The sequence below is a fragment of the Nicotiana tabacum genome, chromosome 8 (assembly GCF_000715075.1).
Source record: "Nicotiana tabacum cultivar K326 chromosome 8, ASM71507v2, whole genome shotgun sequence".
Classification (NCBI taxonomy): Eukaryota; Viridiplantae; Streptophyta; class Magnoliopsida; order Solanales; family Solanaceae; genus Nicotiana; species Nicotiana tabacum.
In genome coordinates this window covers 202,865,452-202,884,894 of record NC_134087.1, presented here as the reverse complement: position 1 = coordinate 202,884,894, position 19,443 = coordinate 202,865,452, and the positions used below count along the sequence as shown (strand labels likewise).

General features: G+C 34.1%; 2 protein-coding genes across 2 annotated transcripts; one reads left to right on the top strand and one right to left on the bottom strand.

The window, feature by feature from the left end:
* Positions 1-973: 973 nt before the first annotated feature.
* On the top strand, positions 974-5,068 carry LOC107770541 (hexokinase-2-like). Its single transcript, NM_001325064.1, is given in 9 exon segments — positions 974-1,282; positions 2,492-2,645; positions 2,741-2,923; positions 3,305-3,379; positions 3,513-3,668; positions 3,831-3,929; positions 4,007-4,137; positions 4,421-4,502; positions 4,690-5,068. Coding segments are annotated over 9 exon segments (1,497 nt in total). The 5' UTR covers positions 974-1,010; the 3' UTR covers positions 5,035-5,068.
* Positions 5,069-5,524: 456 nt separating this feature from the next.
* On the bottom strand, positions 5,525-9,729 carry LOC107770540 (uncharacterized). Its single transcript, XM_016589862.2, has 2 exons — positions 6,976-9,729; positions 5,525-6,270 (listed from the first exon to the last, which is right to left on the bottom strand). The coding sequence occupies exons 1-2, from the start codon at positions 9,599-9,601 to the stop codon at positions 5,840-5,842; spliced, it is 3,057 nt and encodes a 1,018-aa protein (XP_016445348.1). The 5' UTR covers positions 9,602-9,729; the 3' UTR covers positions 5,525-5,839.
* Between the last annotated feature and the right edge of the window lie 9,714 nt (positions 9,730-19,443).

The window sequence follows — 19,443 nt, the reverse complement described above, 5'->3', positions numbered from 1 at the left end:
ATACTACATTTTTCTTTAACGACTAAATTTCCGTTAAACTAAAACACAATATAATAATGCGTTTTAGTTAGAACGATAATTTTTTTTAACTGTATAAAGGTATTTTGAGTTCAAAATACCATTATTTAGGTTTCTGACTCTACTAAGGGATCGTTCGGTAAGGTATATAAAAAAAGTATTGAATAAAGTATATTAGTAATGTTGAGATTAGTAAGGCTTCATGTCTAACTCTAGAGCTTTTTTGTTGCTTAGATACCTGTACATAATTCCTTTGATGAAATAAAAATTTTATTTACCAAAAAATATTGAGATTAGTAATGTTGGAATTGGTTATGCTTTGATTAGTTATGCTGAGATTATTACTTATTGACGGTTTGATTTAGCATATTAAAATTTTTGAAAGGTCAGTTTCGTTTTATACATGCTTATTCATGTATTAAAAACTATGATATTGCTAATGTCATGATTTGTTATGAATAAAAATATATTAAATATGTTAAACATACTATCGACACAAGAAATTAATAATACTAAAGTTAATGTACGTATTATTTTCGTAATAAATCATACTAAAATTAATTTTTTTTTTTGGGGGGGTGTTTTAAATTAAAGGTCAGTAATAGTATAAATATTTGTTGCACATCCCAAAAATATAGAGACACATAAAGATTCTTTAACAGAGTTTTGATAAGCATCAAAATAGCAATTTCCTTACCTACAATTTTAATCAATTAATTTTATAATAAAAAGTAAAGAAGAATCAATATCGTAGGACCCACTCTTGTCTTTTTCCATGTCACCTTAAAAAACTTCTGCAACTATCTCTCCCATTTTCCTCTTTTTCGCACACACACACACACAAATATACCAAGAAACTATCAAAAATGAATATTCTTTAACAAACCAATATTAAAAATAAACCAAAAAGCTACAACCTTTACAGTAGAAAATTCAGTTGAATACACAAAAAGAAAGAACAATTGTGTGTTGTTGTGTTACAAGTGAGTAATATGGGAAAAGTGGTGGTGGGTGCAGCAGTAGTATGTACAGCTGCAGTATGTGCTGCTGCTGTTTTATTAATGAGGCACAAAATGAAAAATTCAGGTAAATGGGCTAAAGCTATGGATATATTGAAAGAGTTTGAGGAGAAGTGTGAAACTCCAATAGGAAAACTTAGGCAAGTGGCTGATGCTATGACTGTAGAGATGCATGCTGGACTTGCTTCTGAAGGTGGTAGCAAACTCAAGATGCTCATTAGCTATGTTGATAACCTCCCCACTGGGTGAGTACTTTCTCTGTGTGTGTGTGTGTGCGCATAAACTGATTGTTTGCTTATTTGGGTATCAAGAAATTGTCTTTTTTCAATAAAGTTGTGATCTTGGAGGTGTTCTAAATATATGTGTGCTTAAACTGATTTTTGCTTATTTGGGTATGGAAAAATTGTGTCTTTTTTTCAATGAAGTTGTGATCTTGGAGGTGTTCTAAATATACTATATTGTGCTTAAACTGATTTTTGCTTATTTGGTTGTAGAAAAAGTGTGTCTTTTTTCAATAAAGCTGTGATCTTGGAGGTGGTTCTAAATATATATATGTGTGCTTAAACTGATTTTTTGCTTATTTGGGTGTCATATAATTGTGTCTTTTTTTAATAGAGATGTGATCTTGGAGGTGTTTTAAATATTTTGAGATCTTACTCTATTGATTTTAGCTTCTGGGATTGAGTTGTATCAGATTGTCTGTTGATTTTAGCTTCTCTGGTTTGTATAAAATGACTTTTTGCTTATTTGGGTGTCATATATATAATTGCTGTGTATATATGTGCTTAAGCTGATTTTTGATTATTTGGCTGTGGAAAAATTGTCTCTTTTTCAATGAAGCTTTGATGTTGGAGGTGTTGTAAATGTTTAGGAATCTTATTCTACTATTGATTTTAGCTTCTGGGGTGGACATTTTTTGGTATAACCATCTGGTATCGGGTCCTCATGGGCCTGACTATTCCAGATTCGCGCCATGTAGGGCCCATTGGATGTATCAGATTGTTTATGTCGTCACAAATGATTTCATTGATTCTGGAGATAAAATTGTTAGTCTAAACTCTGAAGGTGGCAGCAAGCTCAAAGATACTTATTAGCTATGTTGATAACCTCCCCACCACTGGCCACTGGGTGAGTGTTTGTGTGTGTGTATATACGTTCTTAAGCTCAATTTTTCGTATTTGAGTGTGGAAATATGGTGTCTTTTTCAATTTTTAGAAATCATACTCTATTGATTTTAGCTTATGGGTTGGAGTTATATCCGGTTGTCTATTAATTTTAGCTTCTGAGGTGTATATATGTGGATAAACTGATTTTTACTTATTTGAGTGTCATAAAAATTGTTTCATTTTCAATAAAGCCGTGATCTTGCAGGTGTTGTAAATATTTAGAAATCTCGCCCTGTTAATTTTTGCTTCAGTTTAACATATGGTATTACTTTTATTCCTTCATCTTAGGGACGAAACCGGTCTGTTTTATGCATTAGATCTAGGCGGCACAAACTTCCGTGTGATGCGTGTGCAGTTGGGCGGGAAAGAAAAGCGTATAGTTAAACAAGAAGTTAAAGAAGTTTCAATTCCAAAGAATGTGATGGCTGGATCGTCATCTGACGTAAGTATAAGCTGTATCATCTTTGCAACCGGCAATCTTGTTTCATCCACTCAGGGTTATTACCATATGATTAAACTTCGAACTGCTAACTGCAGGCGTTATTTGATTTTATTGCCACGACGCTTGTAAAATTTGTTGCTACAGAAGGCGACGATTTTCATCTTCCACCCGGTAGACAAAGGGAGTTGGGCTTCACCTTCTCTTTCCCAGTTAAACAACTGTCAATTGCATCAGGAACTCTTATTAAATGGACAAAGGGCTTCTCTATAGATGATGCGGTTAGTCATTCGATTCTCTGATTTTCACAGCCAATCGATCATGCCAACAGTGAACCTAGATTTAGTGTCATTTTAATGTAGGTTTTTGCATTGATTGGGATTTAACACATACGACTTTATACATACAAAGTAATTTGGAGTTAAGGTGTAGTTGATTGATTATTTGATTGCGTTTTCACCGACTTGATTTAAAAGTACGTTAGCAAATTTCCTTTCCGAACTATATTTTATTTCAGTGCTGAACTACTCCTGATCTCTACCTGCATTAGGTAGGGGTAAGGTCTGCGTACAGACTACCCTCCCCAGACCCCACATATTGGGATCAAACTGGGTTTTTTGTTGTTGTTGTTGTTGAACTACTCCTGATGAAATCTAACATAGGTTGGCCAAGATGTTGTTAGAGAGTTAACAAAAGCAATGGAAAGGGTCGGTCTTGACGTGCGCGTGGCTGCTTTGGTAAGTTTTGCTCCCGATTAAATTCTGTGTGAATTTCTATAAAGAAGAAGTGTGCTGATGATGTTCGTGTATTATGTTTTTTGTATGTCTGACATTTCTGATTATTAATCTTATGTAATTCTTGGGTGTTTAGATCAATGATACTGTTGGAACATTAGCAGGAGGTCGGTATAACAACCCTGATGTCATTGCTGCAGTAATATTGGGTACTGGAACCAATGCAGCATATGTTGAGCGGGCAAATACGATTCCCAAATGGCATGGTCTGCTGCCTAAATCAGGAGATATGGTAGATGCTTGTGACATTTCATAATGCGTTTGTGACTTGATATATGCCTAATTCATTCCTTCAAAAATATTTTCCTTGGTGTCGGAAACCTTATGGTTGTTATCAAACTAAGCATGAATCGCATGTTTGTAACTTTAACGTAATTTTGTTTGGTATTTGAAGGTTATTAACATGGAATGGGGTAATTTCCGCTCATCACATCTTCCGGTAACAGAATACGACCAAAGTCTTGACGCTGAGAGTTTAAACCCAGGGGAGCAGGTAACAAAAACAACCCCCTTCCATTTTCTACATTTTTCTATCTTACATCTGATTTTGAACTATTGGCAACTGAGCAGATTTATGAGAAGATGATTTCCGGGATGTATCTTGGAGAAATTTTGCGCAGAGTCTTGTGTAGAATGGCTGAAGAAGCTTCATTTTTTGATGATTATGTCCCACCAAAACTGAAAACTCCATTCATTTTAAGGTAGGATATTGCTTTAATTGACATTTATTGTGGTTGCTCTTGAAGCGATCTAGTTTTTGGCTGCTGCAACCAAAAAAAAATTCCACAACACAAAAACAGCAGATAGGAGACATGATGAGAAGGGGAAAATCTGAAAAATATATAAAGTTAACATCATTACACTAATCTCTTATATTGTAAGTTATGCTTCTAATTGGACTAGATTTACATATAATTATTCAGCATATGTAAGCTTTGAAGCATTAAATCTTGCGAAAAAGGTTATTTACCACCATGCATGCAGGACTCAGGACATGTCTGCTATGCATCACGACAAGTCTGCTGATCTCAAGGTGGTTGGCGACAAGCTGAAGGATATCTTAGAGGTAAATGGAGTCCTGTGTTTATTAATATCAAACATTCGACTAAAGTGAAACATTATCACTTTTTGAAGTTTGTCATCTATTTCGGCTTTTATATGAGTTAAACCACGAAATACTCCTAAAGCTGGCTAAGCTTAAGTGGAGAACGACATATTACTCATCCTATTTGCTATATATATTTTTGTCACAGGTACCTAATTCTACCTGGAAAATGAGGAAAATAATTGTTGAGCTATGTGACATTATTACCTCTCGTGGAGCTCGTCTTTCTGCAGCAGGAATCGTGGGTATCCTCAAGAAATTGGGAAGAGACACTTTGAAGGATGGAGAGAAGCAGAGGTCAGTAATAGCTGTTGACGGTGCATTGTTTGAGCATTACACAAAGTTCAGAAATTGCATGGAGGGAACTATTAAAGAGTTGTTGGGAGACGCCGCAGAAAACATAGTCGTTAAGCTTTCGAATGATGGTTCTGGTGTTGGAGCTGCACTATTGGCTGCTTCTCATTCCCAGTACCTCGGACTCAAGGAATCTTGATCATGGTCAGAGTGATAGAAAAAGCCTTAGATGGTTTCTACATTTATTATCGCCCCATACCTCGTAAAAGAGAACCCTCTTCTTTGGTCCCATACATTTTGGTAATGATAATGATATGAGTTGAGCTTAATGAAAAAGTGAGATTCATATCGTCGACCCCAACATGTTCGAGATTGAGGAATAGTTGTTGTTGTTGTTGTTTAGTTGCCACATTTTTTGTAATCTTTACAAGATTCTCTGTTGCCAATAAGTTTTAGTAGTGAGGTAGTTTGTTGTTGTTGTTTAGTTGCCACATTTTTTGTAATCTTTACAAGATTCTCTGTTGCCAATAAGTTATAGTAGTGAGGTAGTTCAATCTTGGTGTTTTTTTTTTTTTTTTTTTTTTTTTTTTTGATTTGTTAGGAAGGCTATCCTCCTTTCAATTAGTCTAGGACTTTAATATTCCTTTTTGTCAGTTATTAGTGAGAAAAGAAAACATTGAAAAAGGAAATTTTCTGTAGCAAAACAATGCCTAGCAACAGTATGGATCTAATACAATATGTACAATCCTAGTTTTTCACTATCTAATACATTTTCTTTGGTCTTATTCTTTGCTATTTTAAAGGGGAGTCTTGGCGTAACTGGTAAAGTTACTGTCATGTGATCCTGGTAGAAATGCAGGTTAAGGCTCTATACAATAGACCCTTCATACAATAGACCCTTGTGATCCGGCCCTTTCTCGGACCTCATGCATAGCGAAAGCTTAGTGCACTGGTCTGCCCTTTTATTCTTTGCTATTCTCACCCTATCATATATTCCAATGCCATCAAATAAGTGATGTAAAACCAACATCATCATTTTCTGCAATCCTTTCACTCCTGGAGTTCTTGAGTAGTGGTGAAACATCATGTTCTGTTTCATCTTTCTTTTCACCAGATGTAGGTGAATTGTTGTTACATTGGAGCAAGATTTGCAAAACTTCCTTCATTGTTGGCCTTGATGAAGGAAATGTGCTTGTGCAAAAGATTCCAAGCTTAAACACAGTGCAGATTTCATCCAAGTATCGCGATTTTTTGATGTTTTCATCCAAGACGTCGACTATAGGGTGTCCTTTTTGTAGTTGGCGCCATGCCCAGTCTGCAAGACATGAATCTTCGTCTCCAAAATTGGCTTCTTTTCTGGTCACTAGTTCTAAAAGGATGACTCCGAAGCTATACACATCAACCTTCTCAGTCACTCTAGTTTTTCGCGCATACTCTGAAACACCAACATGAAAATGTCGACTATTAAGACATAACTAAGTAAATAAAGTGTTATTTCTAATAGCTTAAGCTTTTAGATCAGATGGTCACACAAGTTGACATGGTATCAAAGCATGCTTGAGGCACTGAGTTCAAATTTTAGCAAGTTTTCAGATGAGATGGTCATACAACTCAATACGGTAATTAGAGTAGGCAAAAGCCCTAAGTTTAAATTTCACCATCATTCATTATCAACAAAAAATTTCATGTGTTTGGTCCATAATAAAAGAATCAGGTTCAGACGTGAGAGCCTACATCGAGACATAATTAAGTAAATAATAATGTGTTATCTCTAATAACTTAAGTTTCTAGATGGGATCGTCACACAATTCAGTGTAAGCCCGATGTATTAAGATCCCGCTATACACGAGATCCGGTAAAAGGCCGGACCACAAGGGTCTATTATACTATTGTATGCAGCCTTATCCTGCATTTCTGCGAGAGGTTGTTTCCACGCTCAAACTCGTAACCTCTTGGTCACATGGCAACAACTTTGCCAATTACGCCAAGGCTCCCCTTCCCAAATATATTAAAATCATCCAAAAAGTTTATGTGGTTTTGAATTTTGTTTTGGAGGAAGGGAAAATCAGCCATGTAATAGATCAAGCTAACTTTTTAACTCTTAAAGTTAATGATGCTATATAAGTTAATAGTTCTATACCTGGAGCAATATACCCAAAAGAGCCAGCTACTGTTGTCACTGTGTTATCTCCAGGCTTGAGTAATATCCTGGCTAGGCCAAAATCTGCAATTTTTGCATTGAATTCACTATCCAATAAGATGTTGCTTGACTTCACATCGCGATGAATAATAGGTGGCGAGCAATCATGGTGCATGTAGCAAAGACCGCGAGCAGCTCCTATCGCAATTTGCAGCCTCTTAGGCCATTCCAACACCAGATGTGGTGCTGAACCTGAGACATTGTTCAACCTCTTCTTTGAATGAAGCCATATATCCAAACTCCTATTCTCCATATATTCATACACAAGAAGCTTTGACTCTTCGCTTGAAATGCAACAAAGAAGTTTTACTATATTGGAATGTCGAATCGTGCCTAATATCTGAACTTCTGCTAGAAACTCTTTCTCAAGTTTCTGATCCAACCTTTGGTTGCTGCTCCAAATCCTCTTAACAGCAACACAGTTTCCTGATCGGCTTAAGGGCACGAGGTAAACCTGTCCTGATCCTCCACTTCCTATCGCGTTGTTATCAGTCAGATAAGATAAAATGTCTGATTCTGTGAAGTCCAACTTATGAAATGATGTCTGCTTCCACGTCGAGACCAATTCTTGCTTTCTTTTTCTGTGACTTCTTAACACAAAAACACTATACAAAACCGCCACCAGAAAAGCAACTGCTGCTACACTACCAAGAACAGCAACAAGTTTAGCTGGAAACTTGTCCGACTGCTTTTTCCCTTTACAAGAACTAAGTCCAACTAATGGATTACTCGCACAAAGTCCAGTATTATTCAAGAAGCTCTTATCGAAAGCTGCATTCTCTAACTGAGCTGGGATTTTACCCGATAGGCGGTTTGAAGAGAGGTTAAGTGAAGTCAGAATCAACTTACCTAATTCAGTTGGAATTTCACCTGAAAACTGATTACTTGACAAGTCCAAAACACTGAGTTTTGGTAATAGGCCAAGTGCAGATGGGATTTGACCTGATATCTGATTCTTGCTACAACTTAAAGTAACAAGTGATTTCCATGAGGTAATATTAGATGGAAAATTACCAGAAAGTAAATTACCATCCAATAAAAGTTCAGTTAATTCTGGTAAAACAGTCAATTCCTGAGGGATTTCACCAATTAAGAGATTATTACTTGCCCTGAATACAATTAAACTGTACCAACTACCTATTCCAGTTGGTAACTCGCCCGAAAACTTGTTGTTTCTGATATCAACTCTGGATAAATTTGATCCCAGTTTATCTGGAAGTTGACCACTGAACAAATTATCATTGATCATAAAAGTTGACAGTTTCTCAGCTGTCCATAATCCATCAGGAATCTCACCAGAAAGATGGTTATTCTCAACGCGAACGGACTTCAAACTGTCACAATTTCCAAGTGAATCAGGTAGTACACCAGTAAGATTGTTCTCAAAAACAATCATTTTTGACAACACCTTGTTGTTACATATATCCTTAGGTATATTACCAACAAGCTGGTTTTGTGAAACCTGGAAATCTTCAAGCTTCGAAAATCGACCAAAATCAGGCGGAATTTCACCTGATAATTTGTTGCCAAACAACTTAAAAACTATCAATGATGGTAATTTGCCTATGCTCAAAGGTATTTCTCCTGATAATTGGTTGTAAAACAAAGACAAACCAGTCAACTTTGTCAACTTTCCAAAATCTTCAGGTATTTTTCCAGTCAAGCTGTTATTACACAGATCAATAACATCTAAATTCAATGACATAATTGACCGAGGAATTTCACCTGATAATCTGTTGTTGTAAAGGTAAACTATGGTCAAATTCTTGATCTGAAATAAACCACTAGGAATATTACCACTTAAGCCATTTAAAGACAAGTCTAAAAGTTCAAGACTTGTCATATTACCAATATTTTCAGGTATTTCTCCAACTAAATTTGCTTCTGTCATCAAAAAATTCCTCAGCTTTTTTAACTGAGTAAAACTTGATGGTATTTCTTGTGGAGCAAAACCATTTTGACTTAACACTAAAGATTCAAGATCTAACAAGTTACCTATTTCTGTAGGGAAAGTACCACCAAACAAATTCGCGGCGAGCACGAGTTCTTTAAGCTGATCACTTAAGTCACCAATTGTTGAAGGGATATCACCAGTGAAGTTGTTTGAAGTCAAGTTAAGGACTTGAAGATTAGCCGAAAGACGATTAATATCATCAGGTAATGTACCATTCATCATGTTAAAAGAAAGGTCTAAAAATTCAAGATTTGAACAGTTGTAAAGTATAGTAGGAAAAGGTCCAGGAATTAAGTTGTGGTTCAAATCAAGAAAGGTGAGATTTTTAAGATCACAAATGAATGATGGGATTGGTTCAGAAATTTGTCCAAAATAAATCTGAATTCCTGTAACTGAATTATTGTTACAAATTATTCCAGGCCAAGAACAATGATTTGAAGATGAGTTCCAGCTTGTGATATTAGGAGAAGTAGACCAATGTTGTTTTAATTTGAGTAAAATGGTATTTTCTTGATTGGAATTTGGTTGAGAATTTGCATTGAATGTGTAAAATAGAAAGGTGAAAATGGAAAAAAGGATTTTGGGAGTTGAGATTATTATTTTTTTGGACATTTTTGTGATTTTCTAGTGAAGAAATTAGCTTCTAAGGGTGCTGGGAATTTACATGTAGCAGAGTTTTTTCAAGAATTTGAGAAGATGGTTTGTTGTAGATTGGTATAAGGTTTGTGGGGGGTCAATGTGAACACTAATTTGTCAACTTTGATTATATTAGACTTTTTGATAACTAAAATTCAAATACTGTGTTCTTTTCTTGTTCAGCCCATTGTTAGTTGGTTGACTTTGACTAAGGGATTGTCTGGTTAATTATAAAGGGATTAAATATATAGATTGTTTATATGATGATTAATAATCAACGATTTGTAATCTTGTAGTAGTTAATAATTAAGAGATTATCATTCACAGGAAAGAAAAAATCATAATGAAGAGATTGTTACACATGAATTACTTACTCCCTCCGTTCACTTTTACTTAGCATGTTTTGACTTTTCACGTCTCTTAAGAAATAATAAATGAAGTGGATAATTTACCATGATACACATATTAATTGATGCATATTTTATTGGATTTGAGAAAATAATTTGAAATGAGTAATAAATACTGTGGGTATAACAGTGGAAAAATGTGTCTTCTCTTAATATGCGTAAAGTAACAAGTAAAAATGAAAATCTATTTTTAGTATACATGTCAAGTAAAGTGAACGAAGGAACGGAGGGAGTACTTAGAAAGAACAAGAATTGCTTACTTTAAAATGCATTTGTCTTTAAATAGTTTTATTTACGTGTTGCCTATGTTTGAACTCTTAATTGACATTATATTTCTGTTTAAAATAGTACATAAATTTTCGCATAATAAATGTAAGTATCATTTCATGCGGCCAATCAAACATTGTATTAATTAGGTGGTGATCATTTTTCTTATTGTGGCAAACCCAAGGTGGTACTCCCTCCAATTCACTTTAATTAAATTTTTTTGGATGTTTTCACATATATTAAGGAATTTATTTTTGCATTAATTAATAATTAAATTGATTATATTAACCTTAATTTGTTCATTGAAAATATAACAAATACTCCTAAGCTCTTTACTCCAAGGGCAACTTTGAAAAAAAAAAGTTAATTCCTTCTTGATATCCGAAAAAATTAAATATTATGGATCATAAAAAAACCAAAAAAATCAAATAAAGTGGACAAAAGGTAATATTATTTTACGTTGAATTTTGCGTTGAGATTTATTATGCCAATACAATTATAACAAATAACTCCTAAAGGTACGAATTAAATCAGAACTGGACGGATCAAAATAGGTTAAGTAAAAATGCAAACTAGAATTTAACTCGTTAAAATTATGTTTTGTGCACACTATAAATCTATAATTGACTAACTCGTTCAACCCAAAATGATTGGTGAAATGATTCCTTTGTTACAATTGGATCATGAAACTTCTCTCTATCCATTTATCTTATTTTCTTTATTGTTTACTACTTAGTTAGGCAAAACGTGACAAATTCGGCCGAAATTTAGGCTTGAGCATACCCTCTGGGTTAGAGTCGTTAAAATGGATTTGGCCAGTGAGGTCAGTCCAATTCAACCCGTTATTTGGATAAGATTGGGCTATGATTTGTTGAGCCCATTTAAAATCGAGGCTTATAAGCTCGGCCCAAATCAGCCCACTAGCCCTTGAGGCTTGGCCGAGATTGGGCTCTTCAAAAATTAATTAAATTCAAGTTAATTAACTATTAAATATTTTTAAAAAAATTAAAACTAAAAAAAACTATTAACTATAATCTCCATTCCCTAACCCTAGATTGCTCATTTACCCTTTCATATCAACTATAATTTAGATTTTTAATATGCATGTAATATGACAAAATTAGGTTTTCTTTTGCTTAATTAATAACGAACTCAAAAAATTTTAGGTGGTCAATAATAATATTTTTTCAAAAAAAATATTACTTTGAGCGGCCAATGATCAGTTTGGATTACTTTTAAATACATACAAAAAAATTGACCACTAGCAAATTTCACGAATTTTAAAAATTTTATGGACTATAATGATGAAATCGGCAAATGATGTTAATCCTAAATTAGAAAACCTCAGCATATAAACTTATTGAAGCAATCTCTGAATTTGAGGAAAATGAAAGAAAAGTATTAAGAAAATATTCATGTAACTTTAAAAAGAAGCGCTAGAGATATAGAGAATTTACATTTCAATTACGAGATTTCTCGTCAAATATCAAGATTTTTGTATGCTCTAACCAAACAGAAGTTGTTTTATGATGAATCGACTACGTCACGAAAAAATATTTAAGGATTTAAAGAATTTTTTTTTCTAAAAAAAGTTGAAGGGTCGGACCGCCCCAGCCCCACGACCCTCTCAGGGTTGGGTTGGGTTGGCCAATTTAAGGCCCATTCATATGGCGGGTCAGCCCATCCTAGCTCACCAAATTTAAAAGCCCACAAGGTTTGGGTTAGGCTAGGCTGGACCGGGCCGTTTTGACAGCTCTACTCTGGATTGCTTTCTTTTCACTGAGTGTATGCAAAACATTTGACCAGTCAATTTAGGTTTAATCCATTTTGCCCATATTTATTTATTAATTATTCACTTTGACCAAAAGAAAAAAATAATTATTCACCAAACTCCACTTAGCATTTAACAAGTTCACCAATTAAATACAAGAAAATAAATACATAAGAATTATTTATTTTTTCGAAAAATATTTTACGTGGAAAAAAAATATTTTTTTACATACCAAGCACACCCATGGACTAACACCTCTTAACTTAAAGCTTGTTCGGTCGAGCTTCTCTTTGGCCAAAAGTATTTTTTAGCTAAAAGTAATTTTTTCACAATTAATATGTCCAACCAAGTTTTTAGAAGGGAAAAATATTTTTGAGTAGAAGTAATTTTTGAAAAGTAGAAAAAATTAGTCTCGCCCTAAAAGCAGCTTTTTTAAAAGTACTTTTGAGAAAAATATATTTGGAAGTAGTTTTTAAAAGTTTGACTAAATATTAATTGTTGTTCAAAAGTATTTTTCAAATTAATTAGCCAAACACAAAATGTTTCTCACTAAAAATACTTTTGAAAAGCATTTCTATAAAAAACATCTTTCAAAATAAGCTGATTTTAGAAGGTTGACCAAACAAACTATATTATTTATCTATCAATAGAACTCGAGTTCTTTCTTTTTTATTTAATTAATTTTGTTTTCCTTCGAGAAAGAGACTCTAGACAATTGCGTCGTCAGCTGGCAGAGTGGTAAGGTATATTCAAAGGTAAGTACTTTTCTCAACTAAATTGTGTTAAATCAAAGATGGAATAGTTAGGACCATTTCTTTTCTTGGTTAAAGTACTCAACTCCTTTTTCTCAGTTCTATGGCATGTTCCCTATTGAAATAGCTATTAGGAAAAAGACAAACGAGTTTGTCACATTTTCTCTAGTATGAAATTACCAAGATTACTATCATCTTTTAGCCCCTTTTTCATGCATTCCTTGCCTTTTTTTACTAACGTGTTTTAATTGTTTTGTCTTAGAAAATCATTGTCACACCTTCTTTTTCCGCACTCGAGGGGGTGCAGGGGGAGTTTTTCCAATTAAAGGACAATCGAAACGGGATTGGTTTGTTTATTTCAGAGTCGCCACTTGGGAGATTTAGAGTGTCCCAAGTCACCAATTTTAATCCCGCACAATAGGAGCAAGGCGGAGAATTCTTCTACGAGTTTTTCCTTCCTCTTCCTATTTTTCATTGTTGGTTATGACTTTTAGCATTGTAGTTTTACATACTATTATGAATAGCTAATTTGTTATCTAGAGTTTTGATAGAACCTTTTGTAGGATAAATTCTTGTTATGTTTTTATATAATTGAGCCGTAACTTTTCTCTATTTGTTCAACTACGTTTATATTGTGGTTGGTTGAAGAGCTCTCAATTAGATCTGCCTATTTAGTATGTATTACTCGAGAGAGAGTGCATATTTAGGTAGTTGTTGAACAACATCACTCCCGACGTATGTGAGGAATCAATAACCAAGGGTTTAAAGGTGGGATTAGGGATAACGAAGCCTTGGGTGCGATCTAAGTGAGTTGTAATTAAAGCCAACTAGCGTAACTCGGGAGAGTATATCTAGTAAATTGTAGTAATTACTCGGGAGAGAATTACAACATGCAGAGCGCCCATGATCGGTAGAGAATACTTAGGCGAAATTATAGAAAACATAGCGGGAAGGATTCCGACAATTGGGGAAATCATAACTCTAGACCTCCTTAATCTTGTCTCTAACCCTTAGTATCTGTAGTTGTTAATTTACTAATTTAATTTGTTAAATAGTTAGTTAAACACAAGAATCTTAATATCTATCTGGTGATAGTGAACAACTGTAGCTAAGCCTTAGTTCTCTGTGGGGTTCGACTCCGGACTTGTAAACCGGATTATATTTGCAATGACCGCTTAGTCCTTTTTATAAGGCATAGTTGGGCGTGATCAAATTTTGGCGATCGGAAAGAATAACGCTCATAAGGATGCAATAAATACTCTTTGCCCGGTAGTATTTAATGAAGAATATTTCACAGCATTAAGTATGTTGCCCGTTACAAGGAATTTGACATTTATGCTCATCGTTACATCTTCATCAATGACCCTCATATTAGACATTAATGAAGGGCACGATCCTAGGACCTCCTTTCCTAGACGTAGCTATAAATTGTGAGCTCTGTTATAATTGTAAGCGCACGAATTTTCTGGCAAATTAATACTACAATCTACTCAAAGCTCTATTCAATTTTATCTTCTTATTTTCTATTCTTGTTCGTATTACTGTTGCGCCCGGAGGCTTCACTACCAAATTCCTTATTTCTGTCATTTCGTCTTCCTACCAAGGCTAAGTGTTATATATTTCGTCAATTATCTTGTTATTTCAGGATCTGTCTAGGAACCACGTATAAATTCAACTGTATCTTTTTACGGGTAAACATTAATGGCAAATGAATTTTCAATACAACGATATCTTAGATTACCGAATTCATTTTGGACATTGCATACTCAAAAGTTTAGATTGGAAGATGACTTATTATCTCATATTCATAGATCGTTTGTCTTTTAAGGTATCCATAAGAAAGATTTAAATAGCTTTAATTGTGTATTTGTCTAAACTACATTCATTTCTTATTAAATATTTTACTTAATTAAACTGATCCACTAAAACGCAATAAATAAATTCATACTTTTTAAGAAAATACCAAATATTTTGAGGCGAATTTAATTTGCCAATGAGTAGCATATGATGGAATCCTACATTGGAGATAGATGAGTTCCTTGAACTTTTTGTATGGCTTGGAGAATCCTTGCCATTTAAGCTAGTTGGGCTCAAGAATCAAGATCCGTTTTTACCACGGCACAAGGTGTTTTTATTGTTGAGTGGTTCTAGTTTCTACCTTACTCCCCAAAAATGTAGGACAAAGCTCGAAACACAAGAGTCAACACATTTAACTAGGACTGAAGTTCTAATATTGATTTTTCAAAAAAAAAAAAAAAGTACTACATATATTTTTGTAGCCGACTTTAGCAAGTAAGTTTAAGCCTCAGGTATGAAGTCATTTTTTGTAGTAAGCATTTTATTTCTCAAAAACAAAAAGAAAATTCGATACAAATCCGAATTAATCGGAGCTCAATGCAGATATAAGACGTCAGATGGAAAATTTTAAAAAAAAATGTAAACACTACTTTTTTCTTATTACCAATAAATCTTGAACTTTTTTAATACATAATATTCTGGAAAGTAGGTGATTAGGAAAGAAATCACCTCTCACATGTTTATTGGTAAGGAAGTTTCCTTGATCGTATCGAGTCCGTGATGCCCGCATAGCAAAAGGCAAAAATTCTTCCTCTTCACACGCCCCATATTTGTTATTGATGGAAGTCATAAGACGCCTTTGTTGAATAAATTGGCTCGTAAAGATTGTGGCAAACTGTCCAATCACCATATCTTAACCGCCAACGACTACTATCACCACCAGTGGCCGGGACGAATGCAAAAGCCGAGCTACGAGTTCGAGCGAATTCATAGTAACTTTTACTCGATAGTATATTTTCTATTAAGAATTACACTAAATATGTACAAATACTAAATGTAGAACCCAGATATTAACACTTGAAGTCGTCATTCTAAAATTCAAAATCCATAAGGTTGAAATCCCGACTCCGTCTCTGCTAGCTGGCCAGTACTAAAATCCCCTCCACGTCACGTCTATCGGTACCGGCCACTACTGTCGTTAGCTTTTCATGTGAATATAAATTTTAAAATCAAATAAATAATTTTTACAACATCATACAAATAAAAAAAAGGTCTTTTTCCGGTAACTTGAAGTGAAAATAAACCAACAACAATGACTCATCTCATAAAGCAAGCCCATTTCAGGCCCATTTAAATAGGCCCATAAAAGATCTTGAAGATGGCAATACATGTCGAAAGTTCTTCAGCCTCTATATATTTTTTCCACTGTTATTGTATGAAATGAGAGAAGTAAAACGACCAGGACTAACAGTTGATGTAGGAGGCTAGGAGCTAACGACCATGCGTGTCAAATCATGAGTAGGTTGGACTGAATTTGGACAGATCAAAACGAACTAAATCAATAAATGGGCGATGTAATAAGATTTGGTTGAATGGGGCCGAATCAAAATGGACTAAATAATAGTAGGTCATAGCTAGCCCGACCCGCTCAATTCAAATCAAATTTTTATTATTTTGTTTGTTTTCTTATAATTTATTTAATTACCGAATCAAAGAAATCCTTTATTATGGTAATTATATTTAGCATATCAAGCGAAAAAAATTAAAAATTTATTTGACAAGTTCTTTTTCGATTCAATTTGGAGCGAGTGGACAACCCGCCATTTTGAGGACTCCTATTTAAATATTAACAAATGTGTATTTTTTTTTTTTTTTTGTATGTTTAGACCCTTAATTTTTTTTTAAGTTCAGCTTAACTTTAGTCAAATGTCTGAATTTTAGACAAAAATATCTGAAGTTTATTTGCACAAGCAATATGTTAAACTTCATATACAATTTGTAACTTTAAAACACAAATTTCTTCAACTACAGTCGCATATGTCTGAAGTTGCTACAATTTACAAAAAAAACTATTAACTTCAGTTATGCCATCAGAGTGGCTGCCTGGTGTCGTTTCTACTTAAATAAATAGAGGTGCTAAAAAAAAGGGAATTTTTCATAAAGCACCATCCTTTTGGTCTAATTAGCCATTTATAGATACCATTTACTATATTACGTGTTATAAATACCTTTTATATTTTTATACAATGTATTTCATGTATTTAAGCTGTTGTATTCATTAATACAACCAAAAATATAGGCGTAAAATCTGGAATTCCAGCTAAGTTTGACATGTATTTAGCTGTATTCAAGCGACATTAACATTAAATACAGTAACGTATCTGCGCTAAAAATGGAAGAAAATAAAATCACATGATATTCTCCTAATTTAACTCAACGAACTAAAACGATCCCTCATTAATCTGTATTTGAAAGATACATAATAAAGATTATAGCTGAATAAAGAGAAATACATATGAATAATACAGTTGAATACAGCAAAATACACCTTAATTCATCTAAATAAAATACTTGAATACAACAAAAATACAATTGAATACAGCTGAATAAACTCTTGAATGCAACAAAATACAACTAACTTCTGCTGAATAAAATAGTTAAATACAACTGGTTAAACCTGAATACAAGTGAATACAGTTGAAGAATACATTCGAATACAACTGAATACAAATAGGCGATTTAGGCGATCTAGATAGAGAAACAGCCCTATGGCTTCGCCGGACGGCGGCCAACCATTAATTCCGGTTGGTCAGCCATGAGGCAAATTCCTTGTTTTTTTCCCTTTTCACATTACACTTACAAGTAAAAACTCAATCCTCAAGCTTGAACTCAACGAGAAAGTTGCTGCCAATTCCAGTCAAGAAGTGGAACAAAGCCAACGGAAGCTATGGTGAGAAGAATAAATCAATAGCTACTCCAATTACAAACGGGGTTTTGGTTATGTTCTTTCTTGACTCCAGCAGTGAATTGGGTCTCCGCTCAAAACCTCCACAAATACGGTTAGTAATTCCAATCTGTATTTCTTATCGAATATGCACATAGATAACGTTGGTGACGCGGAGCAGAAAATTGAGAATTTGGGTGGGAGAAGAATTAAGAAACTATGGTTTGTGGGAGAAAAGAGTCTGGTTGTATGCAAATAGAGAGAGATTGTATTGGGGTTTGCAGATACACGGTAATTATGTGAGAGAAAATACAAAAAGGGAGAGAGAAAAATAATATTTAGCATATATGGTGCCTTAATTGTAGGATGTAACTATATTTAAATTTTTTGCAATAAAGGATAAAAGGTATTTATAGGATATAATATTTTAAAATGGTATTTATTTAAAATAAATAGGGTACTAAGGTTTTCTATAGGGTGTAAAAATTCCAAAAACAAATGGACTATTTTGTGCAGTTAGCCCAAAATTTCCTTAAGATTCAATTTGAGTAATTGGCCCAAAGCAGCTAAACTTTTAGATGGACTGACTTGATTTATGTGAAAATTGACCCGTCATAAAAATATGCAAAGCCCAATCATAAGCCCTCCTAAGTTGGATCCTAAATCGTATTTTAAAATAAGGGAAAATTACGCGACACATCAAATATTTATATTGTATTTACTATTTGTATCTATATCTTCATCAAATTTATCATTCAGAGCTACATTTAAATTTTATAACAAATCCATAAAATAAAAGATTAATTGTTTTGAACTGAAACAAGAGAGCAATAAGCTCTCATAGTTTAGTTGGTTAGAGTGTTTGCTTAGCTAGTGAAGGTTTGAGTTCGAATCTCAATTAGAATATTTTATTTTCTGTATTTTGCCTTAATTGTATTTGTTGCGCGAACGAATATAGTTCACATCTACCTTATCATGACAAGAATTATCTAAAATTGATCAAATTCTCTCTATCACCAGGCTATTCTCACATGCTTTGATGGGATTGAAAGAAATTAAACGCAATTAAGTAGCTTCTCAACTACATAGCTATTTCTAAAAGCAATGATATATATACTTGATCTCCTGTTCCAGGCTGCCCCAGTGCTTTGTGCCAGTGCAGCAAACATAACATGAGAAATTATTGTATTCTGCTTTTATACATAAAACTCATCTTATAGGTTGATGGTACGCTAGGAACTTACCTTTTTTTATTATATTTCATACTTTAATTACTATATTTTGATAGTATTTGAGCCTAATTGTTGTAGTACTTTATACTTCTTATATGTGTTACTTGTTATGTTATGTAGGATGTAATTTTGAGTTAAGAAGCAAGTTTAGAACTAAAATGGATGAATTGGAGCTTTGAAGTCTGATAGAAACCCAAAGAATTAAGCTGGGGCGGGTTCGGGGTTCGAGGACCGAGACTCAATGTTAAAAATTTATAAAAAATAATTACTCTGAAAAAAATACACTATCATGCCACGGGATGCAAGGTGCTAGTACAAAATCCCTACAGAGTGAAAATTTTAGCTATCTGACAAATCCCGCTAACGCGCCGCATGATGCGCCCCCTGGTGCGCCGCTGTAACGACCCGACCGGTCGTTTTGGGCTTTTGCACCTTTCTCTCCAGTTCTCGGGCATGACTTGCCCCGTGTGGTGTATTATGACTTATTTGTATTTTATCTCGAATTGGAATTTTTATGATTTGGTTAGCTCTGTTACATGATTTATAACTTAGGAGCGTGATTGAATTGTGTTTTGGAGGTCCATAGCTAATTTAGGTTTGAAATGCCGTCGGATGTTTGAAGTTTCCCGTCTGATAGTGAGATTTTTA

Excerpts from the sequence above, each read along its gene's own strand:
- LOC107770540 (XM_016589862.2), bottom strand. The coding sequence starts at position 9,601 with ATGTCCAAAAAAATAATAATCTCAACTCCCAAAATCCTTTTTTCCATT. Across the intron at positions 6,271-6,975 it reads TTTTGGGTATATTGCTCCAG|AGTATGCGCGAAAAACTAGA; the intron begins GTATAGAACTAT and ends TTGGTGTTTCAG.